We start from the raw sequence: 20,238 nt of genomic DNA, 5'->3' as shown, positions 1-20,238 counted from the left end.
AGGCGAAACATGTGCAATTCTTTCAGTCTCTGCTCATTGGGCTTCGTTTCCAGACCTCTGATCATCGTCACAGTTCTGATATTCAGAGGCCTTCTTAAGACCCTTCTCTTCACACAGGCTTTCCCTTCAGTATGATCCAGCGCACCATTTTACTGTTGATTAGCATTTATTTATTTATTATTGTGCAGTTTTATTATGTTTTATTGTTGTTTTACTGGTAATTACATTATATGTTCACTGCTTTGATAACTTTGTGGAAAGCCCTATATAAATTTGAATAAACGTAATAAATAAATAAAGCCAGAAGGGGGTTGTGGAGATCTCATTCTGCCTACCCCATTCTCTAGGCTTTCTGTCAGTGCAGTGTAGCCACTCTCCTTGTTAAGCCACTCAGTGGGACCTTTTTCCATTCTGTTCTAATTCCCCCCCATACTACTGCTGGTAATTTCATAATGGTTCCTGAAGTGCCTATTCTTTGCACATGTTGTTGCATATTCTGTGCAGCTGACTCTGGGAGGGGATGTGCTGCCAGAGGTGCAGCCCATTGACTTGTTGTGAAGTTGTCAGAACGACCCTTCTCTCTTTTCCAATAAACTTGCGCATGCGTTTCTGTGGCTAACCAAATTTGGAACTGGGCTCCAAAGCCAATAATACCTGCACAGCCAAATACATACATAGAACAGCCTACTTACCTGGTGAATGTGTTGCCCACCTTGAAGTGCCTTTCGACATAATGGTAGTGTGTTTCCCTACCAAGGATTACATTGGCAGGGTGGGAGCTATGCTTCTGTACATCCAGATACTTGATGTAGACTGCATGGAGAATGTGCAATGAACATGGAAGACCGGGAGATTTTGCTAAGCGTTTCAAGTAACAGGGGTGTCTGTTTTGTATTTGGACGCAAAAACTGTTCTTTGTATGTCCACAAAACACCCATGCACACACTTCCTCTTTCTGATTGTCCAAGGGCACATGGTGTGTCCACCTTGCCAAACCTTAGCAGGTCTGGGTCTGCTCAGTGCCTTGATAAGAGGCCACCTTAAGCCTCATGTATTGGTCTTCAGTACGAGCCTTTTCTCTGTTCTTATTCTTGGGCTTGTTGAAATCTGTTTATTATTAAACATTGTTCAAACAGCCACGTTAAGATGTATTGACACAGGAAGGTTGGGAGGCAGGAGTACAGAAAGTGATCATCCAAGCACGCCATTGCTTGTTTCCAGATGATCAGATATGTTTGTTGGCTCACTTGAGGGCTAGTATAGCGTAATGGTTATCGGCAGGGACTGGAAGCCCCCATATTCAAATCTCAGTTTAGGTGTGAACCCAATAGATAGGGGAAGAGCAGACTCCAGGCTTGCGGGATCTACTTTGTGTTACACTAGAATCATGAAGCCTAACAATCAAAGCCAGGTGCAAAATACCGCTTCAGACGGGCAGACATATGCTAAGCATTAAGGAACAGAGTATCTTTGAGAACATGTTCAACACTGGGAATTTGTGATTCGTACCAGTACCAAATTCACAAGCCCTTTCACACACCAAAACCCACTTCCGGTTTCCCCCAAAGCATTCTTTTTTCAGTGATTTTTAGTGGGGAAAATCATTTCCCACCCCCTAAAATAGTCACTTTTTTCAGTGATTAATTTAGGGTGGAAAGCTTTTTAGATTCTCTTGTTGCACAATAGAAATCAGAAACCCTTGTGATCTACTGCAGGCTTAACCAGTAGATCCCAATGTACCTTGTGCCCATCCTTGTAATTGATGCCCATAGGCAAGGTAATCTCTCCTAGCTTCCAAAATGTGGGGCTTATACATTAATAGAGTTGTTATAAGTAAAATATCAACAACAACAACAAAAGTCAGGTAGCCATGTCTGGCCATTGGGAGAACTCCTCCCACCACAATAACCATACGTTCCAGTAAAGAGGGTGAAAAATACATGCAAACTTTAAAATAACGTGCAAAAGCAATTATTTTTTGAGATTGGAGTAACCGTGACAGTTAAGCTGGTAGTGTAGATAAATCATGTAGATTTAATGCATGATCCTCCCTGGTATCAAAGACTTCAGCAGACACTGTGAAGGTCTTTTCTTTTATAATAACTAAAAATAGGCCAGAATAAATGGGATCAGTAGGGTTTTTAAAAAAAACACCACCTAAACAGTAGATTTAAAAACAAACTTTTTAATATGTGTACTTTCAGAACTTTGTGGCATACACATTGGCCTGGTTCAGACAACACGCTAAACCATGCTGCTTAACCACAAAATGGTTAAGGTTTTGTGGTTAAGCAGCATGGTTTAGCGTGTTGTCTGAACCAGGCCTGTCTCATTTATTTTTATTGTAGTTATTCAAATATTTACAAGACACCCTTCATTGAAAAGGTATCAGGACAGTGAACAATAAATATAACCCAAACATGCAACCATAAAACAAAATTTTAAAGGCTGTAAAAATGCAGTAGAACAGATTAATTGGCTTAAAATGCCTTGGCGAAAGAAAAGTTTTGACCTGGCACTGAAAATATTGCAGAATTGGAACCAGTTGTACCTCTTTAGGGAGAGTGCTCCACAAATAGAGCAACATAACAGAGAGAGATCTCCCCTAGTTGCTGTATGGCATGCAGAAGATACTTTGAGTAAAGCCTCTCTTGTAGTTCTTAAGCTGTTAAAAGTGGCATTTTCCTTTCTCAAACAGGAGGGAATACCTCTTCTAAGATGCTACAACATATGCTTGCATCGCCTAAGCACAAAGCTTTTCTTGCTTCAGGGCTGTCATTTTTGTTCCTATTTAAATTTAATGGATCATCTAAAACCTGTCTGATCAATCTAAGATTTCTTTGAGCCAGCCTTAATTATATTTTAGAACTCACTCACCCCAACAAACACATCCTAACATGATCGTAAAGTACTGTTGTAAAGATTGAAAGCAGCTGTTAGGGTGTATCCAAGTGGGACTGTTTAGTTGAGAAACTCCTCTTCTCTAGGGTCTGAAATCTCCATAGTTTATCATCCTCCAGGGTATTCTTCAAGGCTCATTTGCTGTCCTTAGCACTGAGAAAATGGGAGGAACCATAGAGAAAATGCTGAAAATATTTAGCGTGCATGTGTAGATGCTGTGTTATGATACATGCATTCTGCTCTCCATCACTGAATTCTCACCCAAGAGTCATAGCGCCTGACGCCTGTCCAATAGATACGAGTCTCGTCTACAGCAAGTTCTGAATGAATGAAATATTATGAAACTGACGCTGGTATTTTGAAATCGGACACAGCTATGTGATGCAATTATAGCACTTCCTCTTCTGTCCTCAGGATTGCTTTTGATGGACTGGCACCCAATAGCTGCCAAATTGTGATGGCGTTTGTCTTTTCAAAGTATGGTTCTTGTAACGGTCTTCACTGACTCATCAGACCACAGTGCAAATGTTTCATCTTAAGAACTGCTGATATCTGATGAATGTTCCTGACTCTTGCTTATTTGCTTTTGGGAACTGTGATTACATTGAAAATTAGCTCGAGGCGTCATCTGCTATAGTGCTTGGTTATTTCCAGGTGTGGGAGGGCGGGGTGGTAGTGGAAGTCCGTGTTGCAACATTCTTTATTATAAGTATTTTATACTGCCCTTCAATCATATTCCCAGTGCAGTTTACAAGAAGAAATGAAACTTCCTTCAATGCAAATTTAATATTTGTTCTTCTTGGGGGTTACTTTCTAGCATAACCTTCATGACTTATCCAAGGTAAATCAGACTGCCAGCAAATTTTGAATCGGGAGCGGAATATAAATATTGTAAATAAATATATAGATAAATCTGCTTCATTCTTTGCACTCTTCTTTTGTACACAGGGAGGGGCTGTAGTTCAGTCATAAGCATCTATTATTATTATTATTATTATTATTATTATTATTATTATTATTATTATTATTATTCCTTTCTTTAAAAAAAGACCCAAGATGACTTATTTATTTATTTGTGGCATTTTAAAAAAAATATTAATTTTTCAAAACAAAATCAACCAAAATAATTAAAAATAAAAGTAAAGAAGCAAATTAAAAAGAAATACATTGAATTTAAATCAAATTATTTACAGAGGGCGGCCGGTACATTTAACCACTATTCATATTTTTCTCTTTACAGATCAAAATATATGTGGAGTTCATGGGCTCTTTAGACATTTTCTTTATAATTCTTCTCTGTATCACACTTATATTTAAACTCTTTTCCATAATCTGAGGGAAGGCTTTGACATATACTGCTGTGTATGTCCCTAATCAGTATATAGAATAAAATTATCTGTTATTTATTTATTTATTTATTTATTTGTGGCATTTGTATACCGCTGAATATAATAAAATCTCTCAGAGGTTTACAGTATTAAAATACAATAGTAAATAAATATACACATGTTATTGAAAGCAGTGAGATGCAGTGATAAAACCGCTTCATTTACAGTAAAAATCAAGGAGCAATAAAATAGAATGTCACAATTAACAATGTTATTCAAATTATATAAAAATATAAAACCGCTAAATCCAGTTTTTATTAAAATACCAAAACGTGATAAAGACAGCTAAAACATCGTAAAAACCATAGCCATGACAATGGATGGATAACAAGCCCATCGTATGCATGAGAGTAGAGGAGAGTCGTTGAAAAGATGACAGTGTTGCCGCCAGGCGTGCCTCACTGAAAAGGGTGTTGCATGGTCAGGGGGCCATCACTGAAAAGGCCTTGTCTCTCATTGCTATCTTCCACACCTCCTTTGAAGGAGGCTTTCTGAGGAGGGCATTAGAAGTTGATAATAATGTACAGGCAGGTTCATAACGGGAGAGATGCTTTGTCTGGTATTGTAGTTCTGAGCCATATACGGCTTTGTAGGTCAAAACTAGCCCCTTCAATTGGGCTCAGAAACATATAGGCTCACAAAGGGCTGAGAAGGACCTCTGTCTAAAATCTTGGAGAGCTAAATATAGGCAATTTAAAGAGCTGCCACTCGAAAGAAATGTCCTCTTTAATGTTTTCTTTGCATTCCTTGCTATGCTTACACCCCAGAACCAAAATAGCCATTGAGCGAGGAACAAGTGTGCTCCTAAATCAACTTCTAAAGCTACTAATTTATTGATTGAGTAACCCCTTTGAAGATTGCAGCCCTCTTGTTCTGTTTGATCTTACTTATTCGCTCTTTTCTCACGTGACTAATATGTGAAGAAATTATAGCTTGCTCCTACAGAGTTGCGATATTGCAGTCAGGGCTTGGAAAGGATGCCCTTTTGGTTTTGAGCAGATCATCAAAACAGGTAAACGATACATGTATGTGAAGTGGATAAATGAAAGCAAAAGCATCCCCAGGCAGAACAGAATAGAATTTAACAAAATTAACTGAAATGGCCTTATTGTTTCCTAACCTTACCCTGAGCCTCAATAGAGACTTGGGTTGCTTCCAGATAGAAGGTTCCTAGTGCTACCTGTCAAAAGTTATGTGGAGTTATTGTGTCTTTCCCTCTTAAGGGTGTGTGTCTGTGTGTGAAGATAAAAGATTGAACAAGTGATAGGAAAACATGGGAGGATTACAAATGGAAGATGACGACATCTGGATGCATAGATCTTCCTAGTTAAATTCTGTGAACGAAGATTTTGTCTGGAATGTAAGCTTGGAATGTAAAGCGGGAGGTAAGCCCATAAGAGAAACGGGAGCGTCTCTTTGCGCCCTTCCTGCTGGAACCCAACATGTTTAAGTTAGCATTCTGAGGTTACCCATGGTGGAGCTAGGGGACTGCAATGGACACGGGGCAGCAGGAGGTCTCTAAGGCTGAGTTCACACAACACACTAACCCACACTCAGTGGTTGAGTGTGGGTTGTTGTTGAACCGTGGGTTGTTGCTGAACTGTGGATTAGTGTGTTGTCTGAACACAGCGCGTTTTCCAGAGGGTGGCTTGTTAACACCCCCGAACAATTCCACAACAAACTATGGGTTCACAAGGTGGTTTGTTCGAGAAATGTAAGCCATACTGTATGGTTAACAAGCCAACTTGCGGAAAATGCGCTGCGTTCAGACAACATGATAACCCACAGTTCAAGCATGTAATATGGGTTAAGTGTGTTGTGTGAAACCAGCATAACGCATTCCCTTTGCTAGACTGCAAGTTCCCCCCCAATACTTCACGGTGACACTGCGAATCTCATTTTGTTATTTTGTGCTTTTCAGGGGCCTGCCCTGAAACTAGATCACTCACTGTCCCCCAGAACCAACAGCAGTTTGCGGGCACACCCAAAAGCCTCTCATTGAGCCTCCATTTCATGTAGTTGCATTTTCGAGCCAAAGCAGTAGCTTTGTTCTAAAAGGCTCATGAGAAGTGCTTGAGCGTTGAAATATCACAGAATGCTTCTCAACAAACCTGAGTGGGAAATGTTCGTTGCCTCTAACTTAATTGCTGTGGATAAAAGAGAAATTGCAGTGCGTAATTAGAGCTTTTGAAGATAATATTCTAAGAGTGCACTCGCTTTGCCTAAATATGTGCATTGCTTTGCTGAAAATACCTGAGCGCTATGCCATAACATCCTGTGCTATGTTGTTTGTCAGGTTTATTCTGTGTGAGCGAGCCTTGTGCTATATGCACCCTTGTATGTGTGTCTCCCCTGTGGCGAGAGGCATCAGTAAAATGTGCGAGTGAAAGCAATTAATGGTACTTGGCAAATTTATCCTTCAAAAGCAAAATGTGTTCCCACTTCTGACTTCTCCTCTGCCCTTCTGCTGCCTTGTTGATGAACAAATGCTTGAAGGATCACAGCCTCCCAGTCGGAGCTGCGCACTACAGCACTAACATTCCTTGTGAACACAATTCTGGGTTGCTATGGTAGGATTACCAAGGGGACAAGGTAATTTGGAAACCCCCAATGGAATGCAGAATATACTTATGTGTTCTCTCTCTGCTGCTTGGAGGGAGTGGGGGATATAACAGGACGAGGAAGAAATTATGCATGGAATATAATACGTCTTCAAGTTGGAAATAATGCTGCTTCAGTTTGAATTGGCCTGTGGCAATTAAAAATATATATTCAGAACCTTTGATGTTCCGAACATGTCAAGCTCTTGGTCTGTTTAGGTCAGAGGTTCTCAAACCTCAATCCCATTTTGTGTCCCCGGGCTGAATAAAATCTAGGTAAGCCACCTCAAAGAACCATTCAGTCATTCCACAGCAACAGACTCAGGTTTGCCACCACAAGTAATCTCGAAAGAGAGTAATTCCAGTTATCTCATGAGTGTAAATGTATGATGAATGGGGTTTTTTTTCAAATATGTGCAGAAACTGTTTTTCAAAGTAGGTACTTAAATATATCATGTGTGTAAAGAGTTCTCAAGTATAACTGAGTCCAAATAAGGGATAGGAGGTTTGGCAAGGCAAATGAATCAAAGAGTAGAAGCAGAATTGTTCTGGGAGTAGGCTGACTGGAATCATAGAATTGTGGAGTTGGAAGGGGTCACAAGGGTCATCTAGTCCAACCCTCTGCAATGTGCAGGAAAACCAGTCCAACCATCCCTGAGAGGTGGCTGTCCAGCCTCTTCTTAAAAACCTCCAGAGCTGGAGAACCCACAACCTCCGTAGGGAGACTGTTCCACTGGTGTACAGATCTTACCGTCAGGAAGTATTTCCTTATATTTAATTGTAGCTGTAACTAGTACCCATTAGTTCAGGTCCTAATTTCTGTGGCCATGGAAAATAGTTCTTGGCCATCTTCCCTGTGGCACCCTTTTATGTACCTGGACACTGCTAACATGTCTCACCTAAGTCTTCTTTTCTCCAGACTAAACATCCCAAGTTCCTGTCCTCATTGTCTTCTTCATAGTCTAGGTTGTCTTTAGCCATATTCTGGGTGCTTCTGCCTTCATTTACTGGATGGATGGAAATCGGGGATAGGTCTTTTTCTGTAATGCTTCTATCTTAGCATCCTCTGCTTGGGACATACTTATTTTTATCCTTTAGGCGCCAGGTGAAGACTATCTAATTTCCCAGGCTTATGCTTAAAAGATCTTATTCTGTTTTGCTGGTGTTGAGGGTGGGGCATGTACGAATACAAGGCTCCGCTAAGGCTTGTACAGTTTTTTGCACACAATGCTAAATCCTGGCTTTGCGTAGCGTGCGAACTGGGTCATTCAGGACAAAGATGATCATTCAGAGTTAAAATATAGCAGAGTTGCTAAATTTTGCAGTCGCAACCAAACTCAAGAGGAGAAGGTTTGTGGAAGTAAATGTTGTCGGCTGTGCATGATTTTATACCATTGCTATGGTTTGGGTTACCTTCTCTCCCTTCTGGAAAGCACAGATTTTTGTTTTGATAAACTTGACTATTTTTTTAAAATGCTGATGCTAAAATAATGTTGGTTACTACCATTAAACAAACACATTGGCAACACAGCATTGTTATGACTTGTTTCGATAAACAGTAAATTGATCATATGCTGCATTTCAGGAAGGTAATATTATTAAATACCTTTCCTCACATAAGCTAACATTTCCAGTATTTGGGAGAAGGAGACGGCATGCACTCCTACAGCCAAATAAGAAATTCCAACTTTCCCCCTTTTTCCAACTTCTTCTCCACCCTTTCAGTTTCCTTTCTGTACCTAATGGCACAGGAATGCAGTCTACAATCAGGTACTGCAAGTATAGCTGCCTCTAGCCTAGCTTAATAGGAGACACTTTAGGATATGTTATGAGGACTGTAGTTATGGGACAAGATGTTTCACACCCACTTGGTTATTATTTATTTATTTTTATTTATTTATTGTATTTCTATACTGCCCAATAGCCGAAGCTCTCTGGGCGGTTCACAGTACTCCTTACGTATGCATTTGTGATGAAACTTAATTTTTGAGAGGAGGTATGAAATGATATGGTTTATGTGCAGAGTGAAGATTTATTTATTTCTAATTTGCTTTAAAATTCATATCCTACTATTTCTCCTTCGGTTGTCATGGAAGGACCTTTCCAGAGAGGCCAACCTGTTATCTGCTTTAACATCTTTCAGTGCCAGGCAAAGATTTAAAAAACAAAACCAAATTCCTAGGCCTTTAAAATTACATTATGATTTTATACTGCTTTGCCTCTTCATATTTTGTTCCCCTGCCTTTGTTTTAAAATGGATTTGTTCCTGCAAAAATAATTTTCCTCTGTTTTAAAGTGAATTGTGGTTTCATTTTGGTGTTCTTTGGTTTTATACTGTTGTCATTTTGTTTCCTTTCATCTCTGCAAGGCAATGAGAGAATTTCAGTTGTAAGGTGGTCTATAAATAATATTAATTAACTAATTAATTAAGGCAGTTCAGAGTGAAAGTACTAAAATGCAATGAATGCAAGACTAGAGGTATCTCCTTACTTTGGGAAGTTGAATGTCTGCATTTAAGGAATATTAAATTACTCAATGGCACATACTATGACCTGATTTGCATGTACCTAACAACCCACGGTTAACAAACTGGGTTGTTTGGGGAAGAAACATGATGGCTCCCAGCGCACTAAACAACTCAGCAATGCCACATCCCTGGGTTGTTCCCTGTTACGTCTGAGCCTGGAACTCTGAGTAGTTCAAGGAGAAACAAACCAGAGATATAACCCAGGTGTAAGTTCTTTTTAGGCTGCTTTCTTTTGACCCCTTGGGCCAATGGTGACATGTTCAGCAGTTTTAGCAAATTTGTGTTTTGCGGGGAGCTGTTACCTAGAGGGTTTTTTTTTAACACTCTCCGTGCTCTCTGAAATTCTGCAGCTGGTGAATATTGACTCTCAGCAGCTTTTAACTACCCTATTTCTTCAATTCCAAGACCCACTTTTCCCCCGTATAAACATCTCTAAAAATGGGGTGCGCCTTAGAATCGCGGGTGTGTCTTAGGTTTTTTTTTTTCTGTTGGTGGTACTGAAATTGGTGTGCGTCTTACAATCGATGGCGTCTTACAGTCGAAGAAATACGGTATTACAGTAATAAAATGCACATAGAGTGTTATCTGACCCAGTATTTGCAAAGTGGTGTGGCTGTATGCAGATATTCACTATACCTAATTGAGAGGATGGATAGCCCTGTCCTTGCAGGAAAATGACCATTTCCCATCACCAAACTGGCAGGGACCAAGGATTGCGCATGTGCGCTGATCTCATGCTGCCAGGGAATATCCGTGGCAGCCGTGCTCATACGCATTAGCCCTCATCCGGCTGGACCTTGTTGTTCAAGAACCTGAAAGGGAGCAGCTGTGAGAAGATTTCCATATTGCTCATCAGTATGGACTGAAATATGCTTTCCTTGCTCTTATGAGGTGCTCTTCCATGGGTGACGTGGCATTTAGAATACTTGCCATGTATGATTTTTCTCTTGTTCTTGGTCTCCCCATCTTATGAAACCTGTGTGTATGGTTTTGAATGCGCTTAGTGTCAGGGTGGGGAACCTCAGGCTTAGGGGCCAAATTTGGCCCTCTTGGGGTCCCAGTCCAGCCTTCCGGATTTCCGCAGATGACTATGCCCCTGTTCCCTAACCATTGATAATTTGGTGTCTTCTCAGCTTTGGTGCAGTACTTTCCCCTTCTAATAGATTAAAATGCCTCTCCTAAAGCTTTAGTTAATGGCAGAAGGAGCATTAAACTAACATGTACTGGCATTTTTGCCTCCCCCCTCCAAAAAATTAATTTGGCCCTTGGGCCGCATTCACCTGTTGCTTAGAGTGTAACTAGGTAATGTAAATGCTCAGGGTTCAAGGCTGAGTCACACTAAGTTTTGAGGACTTAATGAGTCTGGAGATGTATCCAGAGATTCCCAGTGCTGCTGACAAAAAATGTCTTTTGAACTCCAGGCAGAATTTGGAATGGGAAAGTATCTACTGACGAACAACGGATGATCCTCAATTTGTACAGTGCTTCATTGAGTTACCTAAACAAAAAGATAAGTCCCTGCCCTAAAGAACTTACAATATAAATTTGGACAGCCCAGGCTAAGAAACAACAAATATGAGAAAAGATCCTTATGTTCAGGCCTCATGTGGAGGACTAAGGAGTCTCCAAAGGCTTCACAGGAAAAAAAGTGAGGTTTTGAGGGCAGATTCAAAGGAAGTGTGTCTAGTGGCATCATGTATTAAGGAGCTATTTAAATATATAAAAATCCTAGCTAACAAGCAGCAGAGCTTTGGCCTATATTGCTTACGTTTGTTCGTCTGCTAACATCATTGTAGTGTCCAGCTACAAAAGCTTCCTCTAAGGCTAAGACTAGGCCTCGCTATTTCGAGCCATTTGGGGTTTAGCTGAAATAACCCTTTCAGCCAGCCAGAGTGCTTTCCATGCGGAGTTTCAGGCCAAGAGCAAATATATTTTTGCCAGATTGGACAAAATATTGTAACTGGAATGCAAAAAGCAAACAGCTTTGCACTTCACTGTGTGTGTTTCTCTTTTTCTGTGTGTGTTTTTTCCTCAGGCTCAGACAAGACAAAACTGGCTTTGTGCTGTTGAATGCACTTGGATGTCATGTGCCTTTATCAAGGCCGCATATATTTTGCATCATTCTAGAAAATAAAATGGGATGAATTTAATCTGCTGTATGAGCCATTGGAGTATGCATAACTCACTTCCATATTGATTAAAATTAATACTATAATTTGAGTTGGTTCAAAGCGGAAGTAAATTAGCTGATGTGGTTTGTTGTGGACTTTGGCAACCTTAATCTATTCCGTAGTAATCCTTCTAAACTAGGGATATGCATTTAGTTTTCAGGGTCTGCCCTTTTCAATAAGCAACAAGCATTTACCCTTTTGCTTGAATTAACAGATTCTGGCTGTGATTATCCATGCAGCTAGCCTAAATATTTGACAGATAACTCTCACAAACAAACAAGAATATATATAAATGCTACAGTCCAGAAGCTTCAGCTGGTACAAAATAGGGCAGCCCGTTTACTAACAGGGACTGGCCGGCGAGATCACATTCCGCCAGTCCTTTTCCAGCTTCATTGGCTGCCAGTCCAGGTCCGGGCCCAATTCAAAGTGCTGGTATTGGCATTTAAGGCCCTAAACGGTTTGGGGCCAGGTTATTTGAAGGAACGCCTCCTCCCATATGTACCTGCCTGGACCTTAAGATCATCTACAGGAGCTCTTCTCCGTGAGCCTCTGCCAAAGGAAGTGAGGCAGGTGGCTACTAGGAGGAGGGCTTTCTCCGCTGTGGCACCCCGGTTGTGGAATGAGCTCCCCAGAGAGGTCTGCCTGGCGCCTACACTGTACTGCTTTCGTCGCCAGCTGAAGACCTTTTTATTCTCTCAGTATTTGAACACTTAATTTTAACTTAAATTTAAATTTTACTGTTTTAACTCTGTATTGATATCTTATATCAATTTTGCTGCGTGGTTTTATCCTGGTTGTGCTTTTTATACTGTATTCTGTAATTGTGCTTTTAACCTGTTGGTTGTTTTATTGTGGTTTTAATTTTTGTGAACTGCCCAGAGAGCTTCGGCTATTGGGCGGTATAAAAATGTAATAAATAAATAAATAAATAAATAAGCACTGGATACATTCACTCTTGTCTGTAATAGTCGAAATCATCCTCAAATTATCTCCAACCCTAACTCTTGCAAATGGGAGAACTGATACCTTTGGCAGTGAAAACTGGGATTCTCAGTAAAATTACTAGACCTTGTACATTTTCTTTTAAAACTTCCCATATATGCATCATTCTGAGTCAGTTTTCTTTCTCAGCTTCTGATAGGTAAAGTAAAACTAGTCATCTTCTCAGAGTTCACTTTCTGTAAATCACTTAAGTATCAATGTTGTTTAAGTCAGTAATTTATGCTTTTGTCAAGTCACGTACCATCACAACTGCTGTAATAAAAATGCTTTGGCCAGTTCAGAATTTGTATGAAGCCTTCTGTTGTTTTATTGCCTTATATAATAGTATAGCGCCTTCCATTTTCTGTTGTGGCTTAGGGCTAATATAGAAATAAACTTGATTTTAACTGAGTGAAATAACTGTCTCCTAAAGGCTTTGTGACTGAATAAGGTCTAGAAGGTGTTTCCAGTGGCCAGTTAAGAAAAGATTTTTGTCAGTACATCCTAGTCCACGCACTTACTCTTCTGTCTGCCAGTCTGTCCTGAGTCAAGGTTCCTTTCACTTTACTTTTTTGAAATATTCTATTTTGCAATGAAATCAAGCTTGTAAAGGCTACCTGGTCACTATGGTGAGTGGGAACCTCACAATGAATAATCAGGGAGAGAACTTCTAAAATGCTTGGTGTTGTTTTTTTAAACCACATCAAACACAAGTTAAAAAAGAGAGAGAGACAGGCCATAGCTAGACCTAAGGTTTATCCCTGGATCGTCCAGGGGTCAAACCTGTTCATCTAGGTGACACACAGGGGATCCAGTGCTCAGGCAGGGGCGAACCCTGGAGGATCCCAGGATATACCTTAGGTCTAGCTGTGGCCACAGTAACCAGGAGCATTTTTAATGGGATTATTTGCAACACCAAACCAAATATTAGTATTTAAAATTGCAATTTTAGTTTGTGCATCCATATGAAAGGGAACCCTTCCAAGCCATCTCTACTCCACTGCCCAAATTTTCTTGGGAAAACAACTTGGGGACTCTTGCACAGGTGTTTTTGTTGGGGATGGAGACAGCCTAGTGCTGATGTTTCAGTTTGCAGATATCACCTGTAAAGATAATAAAGGGTGGTACCATTTCTCTCTGGGTAGAGCATGTGGTTCCAGGTTTAATCCTTTAGGTGGGTCTGGGAAGGAATCCTGCCTGGAACCATTGAGAGCCATTGCTGGCAGTCAGTGGGCTCATCTACACCAAGCAGATATTCCACTATGAAAGTGGTATGGAAGCGGTATATAAAAGGCAGGAGCCACACTACTGCTTTATAGCGGTATTGAAGTGCACTGATGACTGTTGGGGCCCATTGACACATACCATATATCGCTTTCATAGTGCTATATCCTGCTTGGTGTAGATGTGTCATGGGCCCCAACAGTTGTCAGTGCACTTCATTACCACTATAAAACAGTAGTGTCGATCCTGCAGTGCACTTCCATATCACTTTAAAGCAGTAGTGTGGCTCTTGCCTTTTATATACCGCTTTCATACCACTTTCATCGTGGAATATCTTGCTTGGTGTAGATGATCCCAGTGTCGACAGTACCGGGCTAGATACTGGGCTACTCTGATTCAGTATAAGGTACCGAAAAAGCATATCCTAAGTTTTGCATTTGTTTTAATTTACCTGTTCCACAGCAACCTTGAGCTCAAATACGGAGTGATTAATGGACTAAACTGGATTGTCTAGTGAGATTCCGCAGGGGTCATTCTTGGACCTGTGTTCATTCATGATTTTGCTGTAAAAGCAAAGACAACAAATAGCATGAGTTAAATAAACTGCAAAAGCCGTGACTTACGATGTGAGTGACCAGAGACAGCATAGGTGTGTCTTTTGAGCATCCCAGCGCTTTCTGTCCCCTGCCCATAACAAGGATTATTGTCTTGAGATAACACTGCGGAGATAGCCATCTCTGAAACAGCTTCTAGATCTTTGAGTGTATAAACAACCTCTTACAGCGCAAACATTTTCAAGGATTGAGTTATGTAAGATGTCTGTAGAATTTACAGTTCCACCATGATTTATAGCCGTCTTCCTATTTATACAGTCTTGTTTACAGTTCCTAGTGGCCAGTGAACTGTAAAAAAGGTGTGCTTTAAAAAAAAAATGGAAAGGAAATAAGGCCCCGGGTCTTTTTCCATTCGGTTTGCTTTCAGCTTTCTTTTCTTTCTTTCTTTTTCGGTCATGGTTAATTTTAAAAATATTACTTTCTTCCGTTCTTTCTGATTCTAGGCTTTCAAATACTGCTTTTTTCCTTCTTTACAACTCCTCGTTTGTATTTTGCATGCGTTCCTGGCAATAGTTGTTCAGTTTTGAATGCCGCACAGAAGGGTTTCACAAAGAAATCCATATTTGCTATTCTCTTTCACTACTATTATTTGGGATGCAATGTTTTATCCAATATACCAAATGAGAATGAATGACATTTTGGATGAAAATACATTCCTTTTGAAATTTAAAAAAAACAAAAAACAAACACCTAGATTTTTTATTTATTACATTTCAATCTAATGATTTCTTACGATACTGCTTTGATGTGGGAGCGTATGTATTAATATCTTGTGCATTTTTAAAATCATAGATTGTCATTAAAAGAATAGCAGTTTCCCATCACATAGAGGGGTCTTTGCATTGTTTTATACATAAGTTGTGCCCTGCTGCTTATGGAAATATAGTGACAGGGGGGAGAACACAGGTTTACAGTGGGGAGGAGGCGAGTACTGAGGTCAGCAAAAATGACACCAAGGTGGCATCTCAGTAGCTTTTGTTTTACCCTGTCCTGTAGTGTAGTAGCATCACAGGACTTGCTGATAAGAACATAAGAAGAGCCATGTTGGATCAGACCAAGGATTCACCTAGTGCAGCATTCTGTTCACCCGGTGGCCAACCAGAAGCCCACAAGAGTGCAACAGCACCCTCCTGCCCATGTTCCCCAGCAACAGCTGTACATGGGCATACTGCCTCTGATCTTGGGAGTTGCTATGTAGTCATCAGGACTGGTAGCCCTTGATAGCCTTCTCCTCCAGGAATTTATGCAGCCCCCTTTAAAGCCATCTAAACGGTTGGCCATCATTCCATGTTGTGGTGGTGAATTCCATTTTCAGGTCTGCACATTACAAACCAACCCAGGAATTGCCTGAGGGTCATTATTACAGGGTGGCCATTAATGCAATAAGGCAACCATTTCTTCTACCATGTGAGGTCCCTGGAAGAGGAAATGCATCATCACCTTCCATCGCTCCTGGGGTGTTTGCAGCCCCACGCTAGTTGTAGTAGCAGCCTTTTGTTAGCCTTTGCTATTACCTGTAAGTAAAACGCACACACACTTTAAAGGCAGCCTAGTAACAGTAAATGCAAATTTTAGCGTAACCAGAAATATGGCAGAAAAGACTCAGGAGTATCACGAGCGAAACTGAGATGGTCTAGAAAGCAGCTGACCTGTCCATCCCTAATTAGGCGTTCCTTGTTACTGGAGAACATTATATTCTATATTTCGGAGCTGAGAAGCGTATACATCTCCAAAACCGTAATATTTCCCCCCGTATACTGGAGAAACACACTACTTAATCAGAATCATTAACTGAGGATGTGTAACAGAAATAGTTGCATGTCCCCCCAAAATGTAGGTTTTGCTCTCTGCATTTCTGTTTGCGATAAATAATTCTCTCTGCTATTCCCCCTCCCCCCCCCTAGAATCTCTCAAAACTGGAATGGCAATCTAGCATTTAACAAAGAAAAAGATTGCCATTGGAGAGATGTAGTGGGGTAAGAATAACCTTGGCAAGTTGAGCTTCACAATCCTAGCAAGAAAAATGCACCAGCGGAAAATTGACTTGTGTGATATAACGTCCATCATAACTGTCTGTACTTGTAGAATGTTTGATAATCTGTGCGGCCAGTTTCAGCCGGACTTAACTGCTGATGGGGGAAATGTCAGGCAAAATGGAGTAGGTATGGGCACTTCCTCGAACAAATCCGCAAAGGGTTGTTGCTGGTTTTTTGGTAGGCAGTCTGCATTTTGCAGGACACCTATAGATCTTACAGTGCTGTGATGTATTGCTCCCAAGGTGCAGGTTGAAAACTTGTTTTGCTTCTGGAAAACGCCTAGAAATGCTAAAAAGCTCATAGAGTGTTGATTTCTTCAACATCTTCTAAAATTTGGCTTCTGCCAGGGCTGGGGAAAGAGCTACTCTATCCTTGCTTGTAATATGTGAGACGCTCCGGCATAAGAGGACTCAGGCCTTAGCTAGACCTATGGTTTATCCCGACATCATCCCGGGGTCATCCCTGTTCATGTTTTGCTGGTCTATGACCGTAATAATGATAAATTTTGAAATCCCTGTTCATGTAAATAACACACAGGGGATCCCAGGAGCAGGTAGGGACGACCCTGGGATGATCCCGGGATAAACCTTAGATCTAGCTAAGGCCTCAATTGCATCCAAACAAATGTTGTGATTCCTGGTTTAGAACTTTAGTCTGTGAAGCTGAGGACAGATTATAAAACTTTCCGGGGCCAAATCTACACCAAGCAGGATATGACGTTTTGAAAACTGTATATGGAAAGTGGTGCTAACAATATTTTGCCTGGAGGTCAAAAGCACTGAACGAATCTGCTCACGGGATGTGGAGTTATATCTCTGAAGGATAGTTTAAAAGTGGCCAGGCGACCACGCTGAGTAGGCCTATTTTTCACTTGGGCCTTCTCGAAGTAATTTTGAAACAAAGCAAGTGCCTGCCACGCTCGGCTTCCAGGCTGCTGAGCAAGCTTCCTCGAGATAAATTGGGAATCAGGGCCATTTCGCAGAATGATGGCTCTGCATTAGGATCAAAGGGCAACGATCCCGTTACTAATTGCTCCACTGTGCTGGCAGAAGTGGGCACTGCCAATTGCTTGCTGTAGACCAGGAACGGGCATCCTGGGCCTTGTTTCAACTTGCATTTACAAGCTCTGGCAAATGCAAGCTGTCTGCCCTACAACTGCCTGCTTACAGGGAGGAAGGTTGCAGGGGAACAGGAAAGTGGGTGGCCATGATTGGCCCTGTCCAGTGCCAACAGATAACCCCTGACAGATCACCCACAAGGGAATGCAGCCCCCAACAGAAAAAAAGAGAAGGGAGCTGCTGTAGAGAGAAGGAAACTGCTTTGGCTCGTCTTCCACAGCGCTAGCTTTAGAGGAGACATCAGCAGTCTTGTCCGTGTCTTCCAGGTCCTGCTGCCGATGTAGCGTCGGGCACAGCCAGCTTCTAATTGCTGACCTGCCAGCGAATTTTGCACCAGCTTAATGCTACAGCGATGGTTCACAAAAGACGTGTCCTCGCAGATGTGTTTCAGGATGTCGATGTGCAACTTTAGTGCATCTTATCGCTATGAACAATGCAGGACGTGTGGTCCGGCCCATGGTGGTCTTATGGGAGGGGGCCTCCCTTGCAGCCAAGAGGACTTGTACAGTCAGCATGGGCGAAGCAATCTGTACAGGAAAAGGAGGAGGCATGTTGCATTCAGAAGGGGCCAGGGTTCAGCATTATGCAGAAAGACCCGGCTTCGAAGCTTCTCTACACAAAGGAAAAATCCTGCCTTCTTACCGGGATTTTTCATCTTCCGCATTCATGATGACCATGCGATTTTTGAATTGGAAACTTCCCTTCCCGGCCACGCTCCATTGTGTTTAATGAAATACTGCCATCTAGTGGCGGAATTATAGTGCAATGCTGATTATACACTGGGAAGCTCCCGCGATAACTGAATACTGCATTATCTCCGACCTTTATAAAAGCGAAATCACCAGGGGATAGTGTGAGAGATGGACCCGCGAACTTCCGTGAGTGGCCAGTCACATTTAGAGAAGCCCTCAGACCCTGACAACTACAGCTAGGGCTAGGAAAGAGTCTTGTCCCGAACTCTGGACAGCTACTAGGCAATGGTCTGACTTATGCATTCAGAAAGGAGAAGGTTTGCTGTGAATGGAGATAAATCGGGGGCTGATTGGGGTTTAGTTTGTATTGGCTGTGGGGCAGCTGCACTTGCAGGAGAAAGAGGGGTGCCTTGCTTGCCTATTTATCAGTGCAACTATTCCGGCAGGTTGTACGGAGGGAGATGAGGGGGCAAGTAGGGTTATTCCACCAGCCCTGCTGAAAGACTACTTATTTTTTTCCTCTTCCCTTCCCATCCCTTTTTCCTCCTGTGTCGTGTCTTTTTATATTGTAAGCCTGCGAGTAGGACTGTCTTGCTTAATAGATCATATGTAAGCTGCTCTAGGCACCTGAGCAGAGGCATAAAAATATTTCAAATAAGAATAAGTCAGAGACGGTTTAGGAGTTGCTGCAGCAATAGCGATTGCAGGAAGGAGGAGAGTTCGTTGGGGAGAACGGTAGAATATCTCGTGTGAGAGAAGTGGGTTTGGGAAGGATGTGCAAATGAAGAGGGTTTTTTGGGGGGGTTGTATTTCAGTCATAGTGGCTTGAAACTGCGTGACCCAAATGTTCTACAGTCTGGCCCCTTTTAATGTTGTTAAACTTCTGACACCTTTCCAGTCAACGTTGGAAAGGTTGGTGTTAAAATGCAACCGTTTAGGAAAACCTGCCTTGTTGTCTGTACCAACCGAGGGCTCTGCTGTCTTGCAGAGCGCTGAATCCTCCTCTTCCTTCCTTTTCCTCAGATGTACGTTCCGATTCCCTAGCACAGTCATCAAGATCCAGTTCACGTCGCTCTACCACAAAGAGGAGGTGAAGGAGGAAGCTTCGTCGCCTCCGCTTCGGCCGCTCTACCCTCAAATATCGCCTCTTAAGATCCACATTCCGGAGCCGGATCTCCGGATCCTGGGCAGCCCCCTGCCTTCCCCGACCGGCACCATCAGGTAAGGGGCTTTATTCTTCAGTGCATTGCTATCGCGGCCTATCTGTACGTGCTGGTGCAGCTGCTCCCTGCCGCTTTCCGAAAAACAAACGTTACACCAGTCTTAAAATCCCTTCACTGGCTGCCAATTAGTTTCCGGGCAAAGTACAAAGTGTTGGTTATCACCTTTAAAGCCCTACATGGTTTGGGTCCAGGTTACCTGCGGGATCGCCTTCTCCCATACAATCCGCCCAACACACTCAGGTCCTCTGGGAAGAATTTACTCCAGCCAACAAAAACAAGGCCGACAACTATTACCCAGAGGACCTTTTCTTCTGCCGCTCCCAGTTTGTGGAATGCTTGCCGGGAGCGATTCATCAATTTAACAGTCTTCCAGAATTTAAGAAAGCCGTGAAGACTGATCTCTTCCGGCAGGCCGACCCAGTTGAATTTTAAGATGCCTTTTTTAATGGTGTGCTGCTTTTTGTGATGCACTGGTTTTAAATGTTTGAATTAGTTATATGTATTTTATGGTGTTTTTATTTGTGTTGTACCCCGCCTCGATCCAGAGGGAGAGGTGGGTAACAAATTATTATTATTATTATTATTATTATCATCATCATCATCATCATCATCATCATCATCATCATCTCAGACTTCCACGGTTCCTTTGCTGTGTTGGATATGCCCTATAAAGCTCTATATAGCTCCGGTCCAGGTTATCTGAAAGTATTCTCCCTTACGAGCTTGCCTGTGCTTTATTATTATTATTATTTATTTATAT

The 20,238-nt window shown here is 41.7% G+C and overlaps 1 protein-coding gene across 2 annotated transcripts in view; it reads left to right on the top strand.

Annotated features, from left to right (window-relative positions):
- Positions 1-20,238, top strand: part of FOXK1 (forkhead box K1) — a 60,985-nt gene that overhangs the window by 15,696 nt on the left and 25,051 nt on the right. For both annotated transcript variants that reach the window (XM_063143635.1, XM_063143636.1), the window contains exon 2: positions 19,279-19,476. In XM_063143635.1, the coding sequence (XP_062999705.1) occupies positions 19,279-19,476 (198 nt within the window). The remainder of the gene's footprint in view (positions 1-19,278; positions 19,477-20,238) is intronic.

The sequence above is a fragment of the Elgaria multicarinata genome, chromosome 17, assembly GCF_023053635.1.
Source record: "Elgaria multicarinata webbii isolate HBS135686 ecotype San Diego chromosome 17, rElgMul1.1.pri, whole genome shotgun sequence".
Lineage (NCBI taxonomy): Eukaryota > Metazoa > Chordata > Lepidosauria > Squamata > Anguidae > Elgaria > Elgaria multicarinata.
This window is presented reverse-complemented; position numbering and strand designations above follow the sequence as displayed.